Below are 21,054 nucleotides of genomic sequence, written 5' to 3' on the forward strand. Positions count from 1 at the left end.
TGCTTTTTTTCCCTAAGACAAGACCGAAGACGACGTTTTCATCCAATGCCGTGATTGGTCAAAAACAAACGTGAAGAAGATGCCGCATTGTCCAATCAGCTCGAAGTATTGTACGGAATGTCCCGCCTTTCCTGAGCAAATCACCGTGCAGCAGGCCCAGATTGTTATTGTGGAGAACTCTCTTGAGTGAATCACAATGATCAATCTGGCTATTGCCAGGTTAGACATTTTGGGTTTCAGCTCAAAATATGACACAAAAGTTGAGAATTCCAGCTTTTATTTCATGGTATTTACACCTAAATGCTTTAAAACATCTCAGGACAGACCACCTTTTGAAGCCACTTACTTTTCAAGTGAGCCGTGGTCTCTGGCTTAACAACAAATTCAGTTGTCACAGGTTAAACCCAAAGCCAAGAACAAGCCCTCTAATCTATCTCCTTGATAGCCTTCTGTCTCGTAAAACAATGGAGTTTGCGCCATCTTAGCCTGTGTTTTTTTTTTGCATTTCCTGCTATGGCTATATAGTCCAATGCATGAGTGGCAAATTCTTTTGCGTTTGGTGCAGATGAAGTCAATTCCCTGTATACTTTTGGATACCAGTTTCGGCCTGGATTGTCTACGAGCTCTTTGTTCTTCCCATTTGATCTCTCTCATCTCCTCAGCTTGCATGACGCCTGCCTTTACTATGGATATGGCCACTTCTTCCAGATGTGATGGATCAATGGCACCTGCCTTCAGGTCAGGCTTGCATACGTCTTTTTAGCATAGGGCAGGGCGCAGGCCGTCCCACAGGTCGATGACCCGTGGCCAATTCACCATACAGGATGTCCTTTGGTATTCGACCATCTCATCCAATCTATCTAATGTTTAAGCAATCAATCTAACAGGCAACCAGAAACACCCATCAGTCACGTTCCAATACTTTTTGTCCACTTGAAAAGTGACTTCAAACAAAAGATGCTGTTGTTCAACACATCTAGATGTAAATATCGTGGTGCAAAAAATTCTGAACTTTTGTCTCATATTCAGCTTTTGAACCCAAATGTCTTCAGTATACAGCAAAAACAAAGAAATTGACCTTGCTGTTCCAATACTTTTGGAGATGACTGTATATACCGTGTATTATTGGACATTAGCTATATTCTCGTCAAAGCTCAGCCTTTCTCAAAGATAGGGTTGCACTTGCAACCCAACGGGGTCCCTGGGTCAGTTTTTATTGGGTCATCAATTGTCACCAACTGCTAAAATACTTTTAGTTTTCGATGTACTGTTTAGTTCTATTTGGCAAAACCATCAGGTGTCATTTACATTAAGAGAGAGTAAAAGAATTTAAGAGGGAGGTGAGAGCTTGTTGTATTTTTTTATGACTGGATAGATTTAAGATCTCATATTACAAAAAATAAGATCTCTCAAACACTCAAGTCAATTTTTTTATACAGTCTATTTTCATGGTAATTTGACATTTTAAAAAAAAAAGCTGGGGGGGGGGGCACCAACAGAAAAGTGAAATATTTTCAGACACCATTAAGTAATTTAGAAAGTTTAGAAATCTTAGAAGGACTAAATTTCATTTGTTTTGTGCAAATTAATTTTAGCTCCAAAAATGTTGAAGTTGACTAAGCAGAAACTTCTACGCAGTTTCTTGCTTGCATGCTCGGCTCAGATGGTTCCACGTAAAACACGGTACATTTTATGCGACGTTACGGCTGGCCTCATTTCATCCAAAGGGAGATCAAGTGAAGCGATTCATGAGTTGTTGTTTTTTTAAGTCACTTCCGGCTTTGTTGGGCTGAGTAATATTTCAGCCACATGCTTTTTCTGAATATGGCTGCGCAAACAAAATGTACTTCAAAAATTGAGTGACGACATTGGCTTCTTTTGACGGCATCATTTCTGTGGTTTTAGGATGTTGGTCGTTCTTTTGAAGGGTACGTGTAAATCTTTTTCACAACTTGAATTTGTTGCAGTGGGGGCTGGCAGCCTTCCTTTGAATCACACTCGCAGGCTGGCACATTAATGTCAAGATATAAAGAAATTCTTTACAATAGGGGATGTTCACGCACAACATGATCCAAACCCGTTTCTGGGACTGCTGCTGTTTCAACTTGCGCATTCGTAATTACCAACTGCAGTCTTGAAATTTGGAGGAAAAATAAACATTTTGCAGAATATAGTCGAGCACAATCATTGTCAAATCAACAGCAATCCTATTTTCATGATCGGGTTTGCTTTTGTTGCTAGCATTCAGACTGCTGCAAGTCAGAAAAGCGACGTTAGTAAAGCACGTCGTCATTTACAGCAGCTGTTTAAATTCTGATTTCCTTGGTCTTGTTTTCATGCTCAGATTGTGACCTTGTTGCCATGGTGATTGTTCTGACGAAATCTCTGGGGAACATGAGCTATCTTCTGTTCTGTTCTGTACGCAGACAATAGCACCCGGTGGTACGTGGCAGATTAAAACCCAACCTCAAAGATGACCTTTTGGACATACTATTTTTTTCTTATTATCATTATTATTAAATGTCCATCTACTCTACAAAAACACTCTGAAATCAATGACTGCAGCGCCCCTCCTCCCTGCACCCATCCTGACCCGCAACATCTTTAAAGGGCTTTCTTTGATATAGCCTTGTCGACCTATTTGCAAGGGGCTTCAGCGTTTTCTGTACGGACCAATCAAAATGCTCTCATTCTGTTATGCTTGTCCATGTACATCAAGTATTTCAATGAATGTGTTTTTAGTCCGCTGGAAATGTGTGTGCGCTCTGCGTTGATGTGTGCATGCAATTGTCCGGCAGCTAACCAGTATCCATCTCCAGGCTGAGCTTAGCAGCTGAACTTTGATCATAATGTAACCTCCTCAAAGCGTGAGAGGTCAGGGGAAACTCATCTGCCCGCTAACGTTTACCATAAGTTCATATCAGCGCATTTTCCACAATGTCGCAGGGGAGGGGCGGCGGGGAAAAAAAATCACGAAAATTGGGGGAAAAAAAGAGAAGTGAGCAACACTGAGAAGGAAGGAGAACGTAAAAAATGAAACAAAGTTATTCCAGTGGGGTTGAAAAGAAAAAGGAAGCAAAAAGTTTATTGCCAAGTTACCAAAAATGACAAATACGGTCTTTTCACTGCATCTATGCAACAACAAGATCGATGCCTGTTGGGAACGCAAAAGTAGTGAGTAACTGTACATCTGGTGACATTTCACCTGTATTAATAAGTATTTCTTCATCTCATTGAACTTGTGAGTGCTCGTTATCGTTGCAGCTTACCACTCGCATGATTTTTAGAACATTTAGGTCACTACCATGGCTACGTGACATTTTTAAGCTCATTTTAAATGATTTCATGTGCTGTTGGACATTTTAAACAATGTTGATATATTTGTAGCATCGCTTGTTTTTGTTTCTCCTGTGAGTTGCAGCCAGCCTGTTTTTAGGCTTGTCATGATGCATTTTCCAAAGTGGCCCAGAGTTTTGTCTTAAGAAGTCACTTTACGCATTAAATCCTTATTTTGGGGGTATATGGTTTTCGCTGAGCAGGAAGGGTTTGAAATATGTAACCGGCAACATAATGTACTGCATAGTGTAGTGCTCGGTGTAAAAGAGTACACCCCCTTTGAAAAGTAACATTTGAAACAATATCTCAATGAATACAAAAACAAATGGGAAAGTGATTGATAATCAACTGTTTGCTTGACACCTGTGTAATGAATCATGAGACTGGACTTTGAGACGTTCTGTGAGGTGTACTCATTTTTGCAACACCCTTATTTGAGTAAAACTGAAAATGTTGTTCTCTAATTAATATTATTCACCTTAATTCCATAAGTCAAACAGATGTTACATAAATGTAGTTGTGTCATCATTTTGGAAATTGTTTTTGTGTTCATGGACATATTGTTTAAAGTGTTATTTTTCAAAGGAGGTGTATTCATTTATGCTGAGCACTGTACAATAGTGGAGTAGGGAGTGCAGTATTTGCCTCAGAGATACAGCGGAAATTTCTACATTAGCACTTAAGTATGCCACTGAATAAGAAGCCTTATACTGCGTTGTGTGTGTTTGTTTCAGAACGAGACAGGGATGTGCTGTGAGGGTTACAAAATTATGTCATGCAATTTTAAGGAAAAATACTATATTTGGGTGTATAGGTCTGCCTTTAAAATAATATGTCTTTTTTTGAAAAGGGAATTTTTATGTACTAGTGCTATCTGTATGAGTATCTGTGACTACTCAACAGTTGAGTATCGGTATGAAAAAAAGAGCGGTATTGAACATCTTTATTTAAAATATATGTATCTGTCTTCTCATTCGAAAGGGCCCCAAGCCTACCGTTGCCTTTTCTTTTTTTTTATCCGACCCTGATAAACAGTAATGGGCAAAAAGGATTTTGTAATGCACTTTAATGCAAAATGTAATTATCTGATTAATCGATTGTAAAAAATATTCGATAGCGACAGCCTATTGACAGTGTCAGTGCTTGTTTGGCAACCAATCCAGGGTGTACTCGCCACTGGGACATACTCCAACCCACCCGTGACCCTAATGAGGACAAGCACTAAAGCAAATGGATAAATGAATGGATGATTCATATCAACTGACTGATGTGTTTGCTTTACATTTGGTTTAACTGTCGCGCTGACTTCTACTTGATCTCCTCCTGTGGCTGATGGGACCCTACATTGTATATTATTGCTGCCAGTCGTATTTATGACACGGTGCAGTGAAACTTGGATTTGCAGTATGTGACAGTGGCTGTGCAGTAGAAAAACTGCATTACTTAATAAAACGTCATTGCCACTGTGACGGGTATATAGTCACAGTGCAAGCTCGCCTTTTTTGATATAATGTATATTAAAATGAGAGCTATGTTGTGAGGTATTGTTCAAAAAAGAGGCTAAAAATGTGGTACAATGGGTTTTGTTAAATGCAGTGATTGAAGCATTACTATTGTGTAAAATGACTTCACTGGGACTCCTGCAAAAAGGACAGTAGTAAAATAAGAAAAGTATTACTTCAAATAAGCAAAATTATCTGCCAACAGAACAAAAACATTTTACTTTAGCCTTACAAGTAGCTTGTCCTTCATTTCAGAATGCTACAATAATGTGCCACTAGTAGAGCTCAGACTCACACTCGTTATTTGTGTTCACATTAACAACGAGCACATAATGAACTTGAATCGGTTACTTATTGTGCATTTCCTCACTTATTTGAGGACGCATAATGTAGGTATTTGATGTAGGTAACATTGACGCAGCCACTTCCATTAATCGTCACCTTTCAACGAGTGCCAAATGCCGCAAAGCCTCGTAAAAATACACGGAAGCAGGTTTAAGTCCGTCGAACTTGGTGACTAACTACAGACGGTCCCTCACATTCTGTGTATTTTTGCGAGGATTTGCGTCATAAAGCATTTGCTCAAAATGCAGAAGCACTCTGCCATAGGTTGGCTAACCGTTTAGCATAGGCTAATTTTGTTGGCGTTTAATAATGCATATGAAAAGAAGATCATAAATTATGACTACTACGATTAGTCGATTACTCGATGGAATAATCGATATGATAATCGATTTTAAAAATATTCTATAGTGGCCCAGCAAATCCATCTGTATTGTCGTACCAGCGAGCTAGCACTAAGCTAACGTGACGTCTTCTATCCGAAGTCCAAGTGGCTAAACTCCTTTCGTATGCAGTTGTGATGGCGTGAGAAGCCAGCAGTGAAGAAAGAAAGTCATTGATAAACGGCCTAACTGTGTTTTATTAACTGACTTCTTCAAAGTATTTAAGGCTCATCAGCCAGTTGGATTTTCCCCATACGCTCTCGGGCATTGTGCAGAATGTAGTGCGCACATTCACGTATGTGCACTCCCCACGTACATACGTCACATCATACTGATGCGTTCGGCAGACAATGCAAGGAATGCAAATCGTGTCCCCTGGAAAATCCTCTATTTGGGAGAACTAATGAAGCAAGAATGCCCCCTTTTGGGGCATTAATGAGGCTAAAATGCATTGGAGAGGGGAGTGAAGGCAAAAGGTTGAGGCTGAGTAATGTTTATAACCACCCATTAATTCCGCTCTTCTCCTCCTCTCTCACTCGGCATCCTTGCTAAAACGACATGCACTAATCTGAGTTAATAGCTCAATCGGAGTTGCAGGCTTCCTAATGATCACTTTGGGCATGCTGCAAGGAGATCCCCATCCAGCGCAGTGGCCCAGTGGGGCTCACCAAGTAAACAAACACAACTGTCTCCACTTCACTTGTTGACGTTGGACCAGCAGAGGAGGAAATGGAGTGACACAGCAGATGCCAGTAAATGCTCTTTAAAAGAGCCACAGCATCCTTGGAAGGATGACGGTTCAGCTGCATGAAACGCGAGTAGCCACACTGACAGCCACACTGAGATAAGCGGGAAACTGTTGCTGCAGTTTGTTTGCTAAAGGTTAGACACTACGTATTGGTGAAAATATCACTCCCTTGCTTGCTAGTCCACATAAACACATCGTTAAATAAGTAAGGGCACATTTAACTATTATTTCAATCTATTTTGAATCTCTGCCCATGGAGCACCTGAAGGATTTCAAAAAGGAGGTATTGATGATATTGCAGGATTTCTAAATTGACGCTACTGAGTTTGAAGTATTGCAGAGTAATATAAGAAATCTCAGATTAGCCAATCAGTAGACACTGCAAAGTGGCTGAGTGAATGAAAAGGCATATCCCAAAAGACCGTCCATTTTGCAACTTCTCATGTCAGTACTTGAAGTCGTTTCCATCCATTTTCTATACTTTTTGTTAGACTTAACAGTTAGATCTGATCGGCTGGATCGGATTGGCGATATTTTGCTTATTTAGGCAAAATTGGTGATGTATATAATTTGCCGATTGCTCGACGACGTGTATGGTCGGATCCGCAAAATAAAACATTACAGCAAACAGGATCTTATTCCCTCCAGGGACATTCTGTGTTGCCATAGTTAATAATCAAAAGTTTCACAGCATATTTACTGAATATAGTTGGATTCTTTTCATATTGTTTTATTTATTTATTTCCGGCCCATTTTTCGTGTATTGAATATTTACTAGCAATTTTTGGGATAATTTTTAGGGTTTAATTTAATTTAACATTTTACACAATGCATTTTAATAGGCATCATTTATACACAAATATTGGCTATTTGTGGGCCAGGCCAGTCCCTGTACTCACTGCCACTCCATCTTCTGAACGGATCGGTGATCCGTTGTTTTTTAACTCACTGATCAGCAATGGATTCCAAAATCCCGATTGTGTAAAGCCTATTTTTTGTACTCATTAGGCTCGTATCTCACTGAGGATTACGAGGATGTTGTTGTAATACGTAGTATCGTAGCAAATGTTGTTTCTCCGTCAGGGTTCATTCAAGGTAGGTTTTGACACGATCAGGATTTTTCTGACGAACACCGATCAGAAATTAACAAAACAAATCACTGATCACTGCTTCGTAGTCGATTACCCCAGGGATAATTGTTGTTAATTGAAATGCATGAAGGGGGGAAAAATCTTAAGTAAATGGAGATAAACTTCATGAATAAAACATGTAACGTCTTATTTTGTGGACCCGTCACAAAGATGTCGCTAGACATTCAGCAACAGTTTTAATGGGGTTTTTTTTCAAACAAATTTCTTGGCGTCAAGAAAAACTGTTTGCAGCTATTAGAACTGTTGGCGAACATCTGGCGAATGTCTTTGCAATGCTTTGTGACCTTGAGCAAACCCTGACAAAAAAAATAACATCCGCTATATGCGCACACCCTCACAAGCCTTCACCGCTCAGCGTCAAGATATGGGCTTTAGAGGCGCGGGTAATAAGTGCATGACGTGTATCCCATCTGGATTTGGGGAAGCGCACGATCATCATGCACATAATGTGAACCCACAACAGAGATTTGAATACAGATCTCCTAACATTGAGGCAGACAAACTTAAAAACGCTATTGTTATATCGAAATGAAGACAACCACAAGCAGGAGGAGGAAAGATTGCGGTTTCAAACACGGCTTTGGCCCTAATGCGGATGTGCAAAACAGGAAAGAAAAAAGGCGACGGGAGATTTTCGCTGACTCTGCCCCCCTGCAGTTGCAGATGTTAAATTCATGACGACCAATGAAGCAGATCGTTATCACATCTAAGGATGAGAGGAAAAGGACACGGTAGACCGTGAAATACTTCTATAATCAGGGCAACTCGAGCTCCATGTCAGAAATGGTGAATATTCGACTTAATAAACTTGATGCGGACAAATTTTGTTTTGCCACCTACGATGCCATCGACTCCACGCAAAGTCAAAAAACGGCTCAGCTTTGAAATCTAATCCCTCACAAATGACACTGACAAATGCACATTTGGGATTACGGAGATTCTGCTTTGTAATCTTGAGCGCGATTTAGCAGTGCACTGACATCCATTGTTTCACAATTGTATTTTATTTGTTTGTTTATCTATGCATGCAACTGGTCCGTACCGGTGTACATGCACGATTGAGAGTGTGATTATGAATGTTTGGGTGCATACAGAGAGTGGAAGGTCAGTGGGGAATTTCAGTGGGAATGATTGGGGGATGGTGCGGTGGATGGAGAGATATGAGTGCAGTATGGGGGTGGTTTAGTGGGGCATGGGGAGATGACAACATGGTGGGGGGATAGACGGTGCTTTTGATTCATAAGGATAGGATATTGGGAAGCTGTGTAGACTGTATCCATCGTTGTCCAAATGTGGACCATGTTAGATATTCAGAAACCTTATGAAAAACAAAAATCACTTCATAGACAAACCAAGTATGTATTTTCTCGGTGTTTACAAGCCAGATTCCCTGGCGCGTACTTACACCTTTACCCTGCACAGAATATGTTGCGCAGATTCACACTGAGTGGATGCACGGGCAGCAACCACGCGAGAATACTAACACATTTACCGAGTTGCCAAACCTGTCAGATAAGCAAACAGCCTCGGCAAAAGGACGCTGTGACAGACAGCTATGAGTCCACCCAGGACCACTTGCCTTATCTGTGTACTCATGTGGAGCCATGATGAGGATGGGCACAGAGGAAAGCCTACACAACTCTCAGTCGTTTTCTTTATCGGCCTAGTAGCGAAACATACAATATCTCTTGAATTTGACTCAGCGGACGCCATCTTGACTCATCATAGGCGCCAATCACATTCATGTACACTTCACGGACAGTTGGAAAACATACTTTGCTGGGAACTTTACACCAACAATGCCTTCCACTTGAGCAGCCTCACATGGACTCAAGTCAATAACTATGTACAGTAAGCATATTTATTTCATTTTGTTGCATTGTACTGTGTAAAAATGTAATCAAAATTATCGTGAGGAAAAATGGTTCAAATAATGGATGGATGGATGATGTAGTTTATTATATTTTTTTATTATTTATTTTTTTAATTATATTTTATTTACTGTATAGAAAGTATATACTGCATATAATTTGTTTCATGTTAAAAAATTGTTATACATTTATATTATTTTAACATTTAATTTTTTATTGTAATTCGATTTACAATTACAAACAACCTCTTAGAACACATTGTGTTCGTAAGTTCAGGACTACCTCTATTGTGTTTGGAATATGAAGCAAGTAGCAAAATCCACCTATTTTTATTCATCTCAGGGGGCGGCCATTTTGTTGCTTGCCATCGACTGAAGAAGACATCACAGTTGTTCAGGGCTCGGGTAATGACCAATCACACCTCACTTTTCATGTAACGTTTGCAAGCGGAGCAGTGATTGGTTGTTACCTGAGTCCGGAGCAACTGTGATGTCAATTTGAGTCGACAGCAAGTGGCAAAATGGCTGCCACCTGAGATGGGAAAAAAACGGGTGGATTTTGCTGCTTAACTCATATTCCACAAACACAATATTTATCACAATACGGTGTTTAGATGAATGTGGCTGCATCCAACATATTATAGTAAAATTTGGGGGGTAAAATAACTTGGATCTCTACACAGGAGTCAAACGGTGTTTTTATAGACAGAATACACACACAGCAACAAAAATACTCATCCGCAATTTCATTTGAAATGTGAAAGGAACATTGAAACAGAGCCTCGAATGTTTTGCAATAGACTTGAGGAAATACAGAGAGCACTTCAATGTAACTAGCAACATTAACATTACTTAACTCATTGGGCCATTTTCAACAGTAAGAAGAATGATGCAATGACTTCATTATTTTGACAATAGCTTTAAAAACACATTTTGCCACTTGCTGTCGACTGAAGATGACAATACCTGTGTTGAGGAAAGAGGTAGCAACCAATCACAGCTCAACTTGCAAACATTAGGTAAGCTCTCAACATGTGATGTCATTTTCAGTCGACAGCAAGTGGCAAATGCCTTTTTAAAGGTGTTAATTGTACATAATAATAACGTTATTAAATTCATGATAGACCAAATATTAACTTTTTCTGCTGAAAATTGCAAAGTTAGTAAAGTATCCACTTAAAGGTGATGACATACTGTAGGTGTTGTTAACGTTACCTGAGACTAGTGATGCACCGAATATTCGGCCACCGAAAAAATTTTCGTCCGAAAGTGGCTATTTTTGCCATTTTCGGTATTTGGCCGAAATAAAATTTAAGCCGAAAGAATATGGCAAAAATAGATTGCGGTGACGCAAGCAGAAAAAAACGCTGCAAGCAAGCGTCTGTTTGAATTAAACAGCGAACGCGGGGGTGAGTGTCCGCCTTTTCTTCACGTTGGCTTTTCATCATGTGAGTTTGCACCGGTCGGTCCCAGCAGCTCACGGGGTCATTGCGCACACCGGAGAAGAGGGGCGTCGCTTGGTGTACAACATTTAAGCGGGTTGAAAAAAGGCACAACTGCCGTGTATTGCAGTACAGGTGAGCAACTCTTTCTCCCACAGCGTCTTCCCCTTTTTTTTTTATAAGAGCTCCTCGATCGCTTCCACTTTTTCACCGGCATCCCGGTGGACGTGCTAAGTACTTTAGCTAATGCTAGCACTTTTGCTATCAAGAGTTTTAAACACTGAAACACTTAGCGCTATCTCCGGATGGCGACACACCTGTACAGGACGCTGTGTGTGACTTTGCAGTCCGTTCCCGAAGACGATTAGCTGGTGCGAACAAATGTATTTATGTGTTTTTTAACATTGGTGATAATGTGAATGTGCCGATTTTAAGTGCGCCGCACCTTGTCCCGCCGCACGCTTCCGTCCCCGCGTGTGCGAACTACATTGAAAATGCTCAACCCTCGTTTGGTGTTTAATGTACCATTAGCCAGCATGTCTGCGAACATGTTTTAATTTATATTGTGCTTGGTTAAAATGCCAGTGCTAAATTTATATTTTATAATAATATTATCATTTTAATTAATTATAATAAATGCAATGATAGTCAAAATTGGCATCATTTTTTTTCGCAATTTCGTTTTTTTATTTTCGGTTTTCGGTTTCGGCCGACCATTTTAATTTTGGTGCATCCCTACCTGAGACCACCTAAACATGTTCAAAGAACCCCGTGACGTCATCTGAGCTGGAGCGCTCGCTTGGGCTGAGCTGCTCGTTCTCCAGCCTAGTTCCCTCACGTCCCTCTCGCACCCCCAATCCATCCTCTCCTACATGTACAAGTCCTGAGATCGATTGGAAATGTCTGTATGTGCTGTTTATGTGTGGGGGGTTTTCCAGGCTCCTACTATGCTCCCCTTTGGGAGCAAGGCTGGAGTCGGTTGTTGTTTTTAATCAAACTTCACAATATATGCTCCATTTCCCCATCTACACCTCAAAATGACACTACAGAGACACACTTTAAACAAGCATTTTGGACTTTTCTGCTTTTGGGTCGGTGTTATGTTCTCTTAAGTTTGACAAGTAGTGTATGATGGAAGTGTCATGCCAAATGTCACGCATTACGTTCTGTATAAGCTGTGTGGATATAGAATTTCTTCAAGCAGAAACACCCATGGCGCTAGTAACAGAGTGAAAATGGTGTTTGTGTGCACACGGTTGGAAAAGAGGGGCAGCTCAATGGAGTCTTCTATGGCCCTGTGTTGGATGTCACGCTACACTTGAAAAGGAAAAGCGATGTAAAACAACATGCTGTTATGTTCGCTGTAAGCAAGCAAAACGTACAAAAACTCTGGTGGTACTTTTTATGGTGAAAATGTTACGTTAAAAAAAAGACCAACATGGCCACGCAGATCAGGCCAAGCGGCACGATTGAGTGTAGAGCTTGAGGCAAACGGGCACATGGGTAGAAAAACGTGCGCATGCATGTTTGCATGTGAGGAGGTGCAAGATTTCCTCCTGAGCCATAATTAACCCAGACACAAAAGAACAAAGCTGTACGCAAAAACAGCTTGGATTCAGCTTTGGCACTATTTCACTGCTTCTTCAGAAATATAGGCCACTGGCACGTCGTCAGAAAGCAAACTGAAATTCCATTTTGTTCAAGTAGATGACACATACAAGCTTGCACCACATTTTGAGTGTGTTATTTAAGCTTCTTTTGTGCAAAAGTGAAAGCACCTTTCAAAGACATAGGAAGTATGTCAGAAAAGTTCCAGGACTGGTGTGATTTTAAAACAAAAAAATGTACAAACTACATCCTCTGGAAGTAATCCCTCTGGCGTCTGGCACACTTTCCTGCCGTTGTCTGACACACGTTCATGCACTTTCAAAAGGGTTCTGACAGGATCCGCCACAGTTCTGTTTTCAAATTGGGTCACCTTGATGACCTTCTTGAACTTGGGAATGAGGAAAAAAATTTAAACAAAGCCAGGTCTGGTGAGTTGGAAGGTTGCTCCAGCGTGGCAATGTTCTTTATCTCTTAACGAAAGCAAAGACCATAATTAAAGGAGAAAACTCATAGTTTGAAGTTTGAGTTTGAGTATCTGTTGTGATAGCAGTCCAGGTTCCTCACACACCTTGCACACTAACTGAAATTAGTAGTCAAATTATGTTCCTCTAATAGTGTACCATCTAAATTAATGTACCTCCTAAGGCTAATTATTGGGCTCCAGGGTAACAGGTTGCACATGTTCCAGAAGCAAAAATGTTGTTCCCCATGCTAGCTAATGAAATCCAATACAAGAGCTGTATCAAAAATAAAAATCCAGTCTTTACAAAGATAATAATTTGCAGGTTTCGATTCATGGCACAACATATGCAATAAGTCACATGTCATCCAAAGCAGAGTCAGCAGTATCATGTCGGTGCATTAAAGAAGGGAGACATAATAATAGTAGCTCATGTGTGTTATGGTTACGGGTGGGAATCGCATTTTGCCAGCTATAATGTTTTTTGTTTCAAATAAAACATAATACAGTGAAGACAATGAGAAGGAAGATTTTTTTATTTTATTTTTTTTAGGTACAGCTCGTGTATTGTATGCAGTATTGTATGCATGCGTATCTAATGTTCTGACAGGTGAGTGTAGGTCAAGTTGTGCTTCCATGCTATATTCCTGCCACAGGGACTTACGTTGACATATTTTCATTTCAACAAAACTGTAACACGTGTGACGTGACTACTTACGACAATTTTCTTCATCGCTGTTGTCCGAGCAATCGTCGTCATCGTCACACCTCCACAGAGTGGGTATACACCTTTTGTTGTTACACTGAAACTGTCCATCCTCACACTCCTCCGTCACTTGGGGACACAACAAGAGGGGAATCAGCATCCAGATGGGTGAATAACAAACGAATATGTCTGCTGCCCCAACTGTCATTTGCAAATGAATGCCTAATTAATATGCATCATGCATTGAGGTCAATTAGCCGAGGCGAGCGCGGGGTATGTTTTTTTCATAAATGGACTTTTGTACGTGGTAAGAGTATAGTGTGTAAACAAATCGGGATTGCAAATATAATAAATTGGCCGGAACAAAGATTCCTTTAGCATGGCAGCCAGCAAACACATGACAGACGCTAACTAGCATCCTCATGCGCTCACGTTCATTCACAGCATCCACTCACACACACGCGCGCGCGCCACCGTCTCACGTCTTATCCTTTCATTTCCCACGCACTGACCTTCTGAGGTGAGAATCCTCGGCAGTGCCATGTAAAAAAGTAACAATATCCTCACGTCCGTCCACATTTCCAGAGGAGGCGATGCGGCTCATTCACGCGCACTAGACAAAGCCCGTACCAACAAAAAAAATGCTCGCTTCGTAGCGAGGATGTCGCGGCCGTTGTAAAAACCCCCAACGCCACCACAATCACCACCTCCACCATCCACACCGACCCCTCCCTCCATGACGCCCCCTCACATCATCCTCTCCAATCTCATTGGCTGTCCGGCATGACGACACCACAAGGGGCGGTGACTAGAATAGAATAGAATAGAATAGAATAGAATAGAATAGAATTATATATGTTTTGGGGGGGGGAAACCCCTCTTGTGATTTAAGTGCTGTTAACTTTAATTAATTTAATTACCCCTAAACTACTCACTAGTCATAAAATTAGATACAATTGCATAGTCTAACGAGATCCAAAATAAAAGACCTGCAAATAGAATGACAAATACTTGTGTAAAAAGAAATAAACAAATAAATGAGGATGGTGGTAAAAAAAAAAAAATGCACTCATTTAACTCTTGCAGCAGTAAAATAAAATAAAAATCTGAAACATATCGTTGTAAAATTTAATTTTTAAATATATTTTTTATTTTATTAATTGTTTTAACTGTCTATTAGAGATTATTCTACAGCATATTGTGGCGGCCGTGGCTCAGGGTCAAGGTTATTTTAGTTAACTAAAACTAACAAAAAAACTAAAACTAAAATTCCAAAAACGATTTCGTTAACGAGATAAAATAAAAATGAAAAAAAGATTTTTTTAACTAACTGAAAATACATTTCATGTTTACAAAACTAACTAAAACTAACTATAATTATAGCACAAATGTCCTTCGTTTTAGTCTTTTGGTAATTAATTTAATGCATTAGCCTTTAGGGATGATTTTAAATGTGATTTTAAGTAGATTATTTTGATATTAACCGGAATACAAAAGTGACGTCATCTAGCAGCAGCCAATAGAAAAGCACCTTCAGATGACGTTGCTCCCATGGTGTTTTTTTAAATATTGCGTACAAGTGATACACTTTTTTTTAAACTAAAACTAATGTTGAAACTAACTTAAACTAAACTAAAACTAAGCATTTATGAAATAACTAAAACTAATAAAAACTAACAAAATTTAAAAACCAAAACTCAAAACAAAATAAAAACTAACTCAAATGAAAAATTCCAAAACTTTAATAACCTTGCTCAGGGCGTAGAGACGGTCGTCCAGTAATCGGAATGTTGGCTGTTGGATCCCAGCTCTATGTGTCGTTGTGTCCTTGAGCAAGACACTTTGCCTTGAGCAACACACATGCCTCATATGTGCCACTCACACTGGTGTCTGAAAGGTGCGAATGTTTGGTGGTGGTCGGAGGGGCCGTAGGCGCACACTGTCAACCACGCTTCCGTCAGCTTGCCCCAGGGCAGCTGTGGCTACTTAAGTAGCTTACCGCTACCAGAGTGGGAATGTGTTAGTGCATAAATAATGTATCCATTGTCAAGTGTCTTTGAGTGTCCAGAAAAGCGCTATATAAATCTAATACATTATTATTATTATTATTATTAGGGTCAATAAATAATTAATTTATTTTTATTTACAAATATATCCAAATATCAGCTCAGTCAACCTCACTAAATAATTTTAAAACCAAGCTTAAAACATATTTGAAAAGTCAAAGTCACTAAATCTTATTCTCAACCACAGATATTATATATATTTATTTTTATATTCCTACAATGTTTTTTTTCTTCTATGTCCTCAATGTACTAAGGCTATTTTTATTTTGTATTTTATTTTTTTGTATACTGAATATGAATATGTATATTAATTGAACATGAAGATGTATAATGAGGTGAAATCAATTTTTTTTTATCTCACCTGCACTTTATTCAATTTCATCCAATATTTCTGATTATCCCCGCGACCCTTGTGAGGACAAGCGGTACAGAAAATGGATGGATGGATGGATTTCTGATTATGTTATGTTGTTTTGTTTTCTATGTGCAAATAATAAATAAACATGGGAAAAATCTGTACAAAGTTGCTCATATGGAAGGGCTGTGTGTGAATGGTTGATTCAACTATGATATACCCCAAGGGCATGCAAACTTTCAAGCACAACTGTTGGAACTAGACATTTGAAATTAGAAGAATAGAAAATTGCCATTATTTTCATGCAATTTTAAGGGGAAATGTCATTTGGGGATAGATAGGTCTTTATAAATTATCTGTCATTGATTTTTTTTGGGGGGGGGGGTTATGTTTCAAAAGTACTAGTGTTATCGGTATTAATTGGCATTGGCATTGAGTACTTGTACTATAAAATGCTATCCAACATACCTAGTTCCTAGATAGAGAGACAATGATGATCAGAAAATTGGAGCAAAACATTGACTCGTAACAAAACGATTCATATTTGACCCAACTTAAACATTTTGGGTTCTGTATGAAATAGAGGCTACAATGTAGTTGGAGAGGAAAAAACGACTTGACTGTAATGTGAAATGCACGCATGTCCCCATATATGTTGAGGTTGCCATGGGGATTAGTTGTCGTTGAGCTCATCTCCATTAAAATAAGTGATTATGCTGTGGCCTACATTCGAAAGACGTCCTTTTTGGCTCACGCTGGAAGCCCCTGACCTTGTAAATACTGTGGCGTGCACTTACATCTGCACTCAAGTATTACCTAATTGTGCAAAGAAAGAGCAATCATTTGTAGTTTAGTTAATGAAAAATGAACAAGGGTCCTTTTCCTGTTCAAAATCATATTCCCTCTGCTTCACCTTCACATCATTTGCATATAAATGAGAAACATCACATTATTGCTGAGGGTATGTATTAATAAAAGAGTTGTTGAACAGGATGAGGTATCGCACAGGAGCCATGAGCTGAATAGTCAGACGAGAAAAGCAAACCTTTTTCTTTCTTTTCTTTTTTTTTCCTCCCGTTGTGCAAATCCATCATATCACCCAGCAGTCCTCCAGGAACTTTAATCGTGCTTTTACAAATTCTCCCCAAACCTCAGCACAAAAGCATCACGGGGATACAAAATTGCTTGACCTTGTGATCCTCTCTTATCTGCTCGCACGGGTCTGCTGTGCTCTGAAATTGAATTCGGGTGGCTCAGCAGGTGTGGACAACCTGAGCGTGACTGCTTGGACTAGTCGTGCTTCCTAACGCTGCAAGAACGCCTACGCTCATTGAAGCAACATATTCCCATGGGTTCGAATTTGAGAAGAAGTCTGTATCCTCAACTGCAAATGTTCACCGGTCCTTTTTCGTCAATGCTCGCTATAATAATAATAATAATTACAAGAAGATTGTATAAATTGATCCATTTAATGGATGTCAAAATTATGTGCGCCAAGTATTATTAGTGCCAGGCAGTGATCCCTGATTAGCAGTGAGAAAATTCAGTTGAAAATTGTATCAGGTGGAGAAGTGGAAGAACATTTACTGCATTGAATTACTGCAGTAATGACGGCTGTCGTGGGTCAAGTAGCCTTTATAAAGACTTTGTAAAAATCAGTTTGAAGTCTAATATAGGACTGTGAGCAACCACCATCAGAAAGCTAAAGCCTCCCATTCTCATTTTAAATATAAAATTGAAAAAACTCGTTGAGCAGTTCTTGGAAAATAGTTATTCTCCCTCTCCTGGAGGGCGTGGACGGGATGTGATGAGGACCACTTCAATGCTGCATTTTTTAAAGGCCACTGTCATTCATGGATTTATTTATTTATTCAATTTGGGGCATTGAAGTGATTTTTTTTAAAGGTGCTGCAAAACTTGATCTTCACCACTATGCACTGTGAATAAATAAACATACATTTTAAAAAAAGGCATTCATCATCTCTTGCTGGTAGTTGACCCTGTTGCAATGATGTAGTATCAGTACTGTGCTGAATGACCAAATCTAGAGTCCTGCGCGCTCCTCTGCTTTCCTCTGCTGGTTGTAATTACAAATTACACTCTGCCACATTTTACTACCACAAGCTAAAAGCCTCAACGCACAACCAAAAACCGTGTGATTTTACCCTTTGGCGTGTTGTATGATGTGATGATAATAAAGCTGTGGATATGGACACATATTACTCTACATTGTGTCTTTATTCAACAATCTTGAATCACCATGCCACCAAATTTTACAGTAGATAATTGAAACAATTCTCTGGTAACCTGTAATGCGTATTGAATTGTTGAACTTAAATGAGACCGACTGTACCTTTTTTACTGGAGAACTTTGTACTCCAATCTTTGGTCCATGTTATGGAATTATACTGTACAGTCAGTCTCTGTATTGCAGCAGAATTTGAGAGGCTCACTCATTTTCTATTGGCCAGCGATTATCATACAAATTGATGTTGACAACATGTTGTTTAATTATTTTAACACAAGCTGTATTCAAATGGAATTGAAAGCCTGTTGAGTTCAAGGTATAGAATATAATATGCTATTGTCTTGTACATGCTGTATGTCATTAACATTTCATTAAATCCAAATAGCTTGGGCAGCCTGACCTTTCTTTTCTGAACTCTACCCTTACCAGGGCGTTTTTAATTTACCTTAAATTTACCTGGCTGACTCTTCACAAGCATACTATGTTCAGTCAAAAAAAAATGTTTTTTTTTTACATGCTTCTTTGTGTTTTCTTCGCATGACTTAATAATTAACGATGAATAATTATTTAAATGATATAGTACCAGTCAATAATCAATGTTCACTGTAGGCCTACCTGTCCCCATTCCATGTAATAAGATGATGAGATTTTTTTCCCCACATCGTGGAATCATTGAAAATTGATCTGCAAAATAAAATATGGTCCTCACCGAATCACCTATTTTTGTAAGTCTTAAGGGCATGATAGCATTTCACCCCAGGGGATGGATTTGCTATGATTAATGTAATTATCCGAATGAAAAAAAATGCTGTTTAATTCTCTGGTCATTATTTATAATAAGATAATACTGTATGATGGCAGTGATAGTTACTGTAAGAAGATTACACATCTTGATTTTTTTTAAAGGGTTACAGCTGGGAATTAAATGAGAAGGCATTATTTAGCCAGGCATGTATTGGGTTTATAGTACATGTGAATAATTCATATTCTGATTTTTTTGGTACGGTACCACATAACTTGCTATTCATCATACAATTTCCATCAAACTAGTTTTGTCTTTTTTTTTTAAAGTAAGAAAATAACTTGCAGAGATGCAGCCCATTTACCACAATGTTCTCTGTCTGCAGTTATGTCTGTGAATAGCAAACAGCTGTGGGTGATTTGATGTAGCACAAATTCACGTTCTCTAAATACTATTATGTCCAGGTACACTAAAATGCAGACCACAAAAGGAAGTGTAACAATGTTTAATTTGGAATCCATAACAATACAACAAAAAGCGCTGGACTAGGCCAGGAGAAAACAGCACAAAAGGAGCTTGCAACAGGCAAGGGAAAAATGAAACAACCAAAATACACCTGTAGCGATTATTTGGGTTGCCGTAATAGCGAATGAGAAATTTAGACGGTACTGAGGGGAGTTGTAAATTAATCAGCAACCTCTGGGGGCACCGCATTGACTTTGCTTGTTTATAGGAGCAAAATAAACGATAAAAATCCTATCATCAAGTATTCATATTCTGAAGTTGCTACTTAAATTAATCATGGAGTTCTTTGCTTCAATATGAGAATTACTAATCCACTCAGAAAACAAAAATGATTTGGCAGAAATTGAATTTCTAGACAACAAATTTATTTCGTAAACACACACATATATCAGTCACAGCCTAACCTATTAATAAAACGGAATAAAAATGTAAATCAAAGATAAAAAGAAAACATGCAACCTAACGAACTAAGATTAAAAAAAAAAGGTAGATGAAACAGGTAGATGGGGAATAGAGATGGAAGCGTTTTGACCTGTCAATCCTTTTATATTTGAATTAAAGCGCTGCACCAATTGTATATGGTCAGATTGCAATGAAGGCGCGCTTACGGACTGGTTCAGGTGCACGGGAGAGAGAGAGAGAGACTCGGCGAGCGTCGATCCTCAGTTGAAGAAAACACAGTTGGAGGCAATCTGGGTGGTCGGCGCATGCGCAGCTGGAATGCTGCACTGGAGTCTCTGGCTGATGGTGATGGGCGCACGACTCAGAGGCCGCTGCAGGTCTCCGGTTGGTGGCGTAGAGGCCGTGGCAGGTCCTTGGCTGGGACAAGTCCTGGTTGGTGGTGATGTGCTTCCACGGTTGAGAGGCCAAAGTCAGTTGGTTTGGGCGCTGCAAGGCGTCTCGGGCGCACGGCTGGAGCAGAAACGGGTCGCTGGTGCGCAGCGGCTCGTGCCTAACAGCCGTCGTGGAACCGCCTCTGCAGGGCGCTGCGTGATTCAGAGAGTGGAAGGTAGGTGGGTCGGCTCTCGGCTGATTTCTGTGGATAAACCAGACCATAAAACATGGTCTGGGGACTGATAAGCAGCCTTATCGCTAGTTAGCTTGCTAAACAGGCTTTCAGTTCTCGGTAGGCGCTGAGGTATGTGTCTCCTGTGGGTTGTAAAAACGAAATCCAGTCCCTGCTGGAAGAGTTTTTCCTTTTTGAACTGTCTCTGGTTGGTTTGAGACCGCACAGGGTTGAGGCTTGCATGTGCATTCCCCAGGGGAAAGTGTTTAAAAAGGCAAATAAAAAATATTGAGGGTGACGGGCAATATTCGTTACACACCCAAAGGCTACAAACCGCTCTAATGTGACTAAACAATGACTACAAAACGGAACAGCACAAAGCTGAGAAACATAAAGCGACGTAACACAACTTACGTAAACTTTGAGCCCCCTTACTCAACCAGGAACTGAAAGTGGATACAAAACACCAGGCTGAGAGCACAGCGGGACCAGGGTCTGGACAGCACAGTTAAGGGGTGAAGCAGTCCCGCTGGGGGTTGGTGTGATGCTTTCCCGCAGGCGCAG

The 21,054-nt window shown here is 39.8% G+C and overlaps 1 protein-coding gene across 2 annotated transcripts in view; it reads right to left on the bottom strand.

The window, feature by feature from the left end:
- Positions 1-14,240, bottom strand: part of LOC147181105 (low-density lipoprotein receptor-related protein 8-like) — an 80,217-nt gene extending 65,977 nt beyond the window's left edge. For both annotated transcript variants that reach the window (XM_086078733.1, XM_086078725.1), the window contains exons 1-2: positions 14,061-14,240; positions 13,561-13,677 (exon numbers count right to left, since the gene is read on the bottom strand). In XM_086078733.1, the coding sequence (XP_085934859.1) occupies positions 13,561-13,677; positions 14,061-14,127 (184 nt within the window). In that variant the 5' untranslated portion in view covers positions 14,128-14,240. The remainder of the gene's footprint in view (positions 1-13,560; positions 13,678-14,060) is intronic.
- Between the last annotated feature and the right edge of the window lie 6,814 nt (positions 14,241-21,054).

This window comes from Leptonotus elevatus, chromosome 1 (assembly GCF_054856555.1).
Source record: "Leptonotus elevatus isolate MCC_2025b chromosome 1, RoL_Lele_1.0, whole genome shotgun sequence".
Lineage (NCBI taxonomy): Eukaryota > Metazoa > Chordata > Actinopteri > Syngnathiformes > Syngnathidae > Leptonotus > Leptonotus elevatus.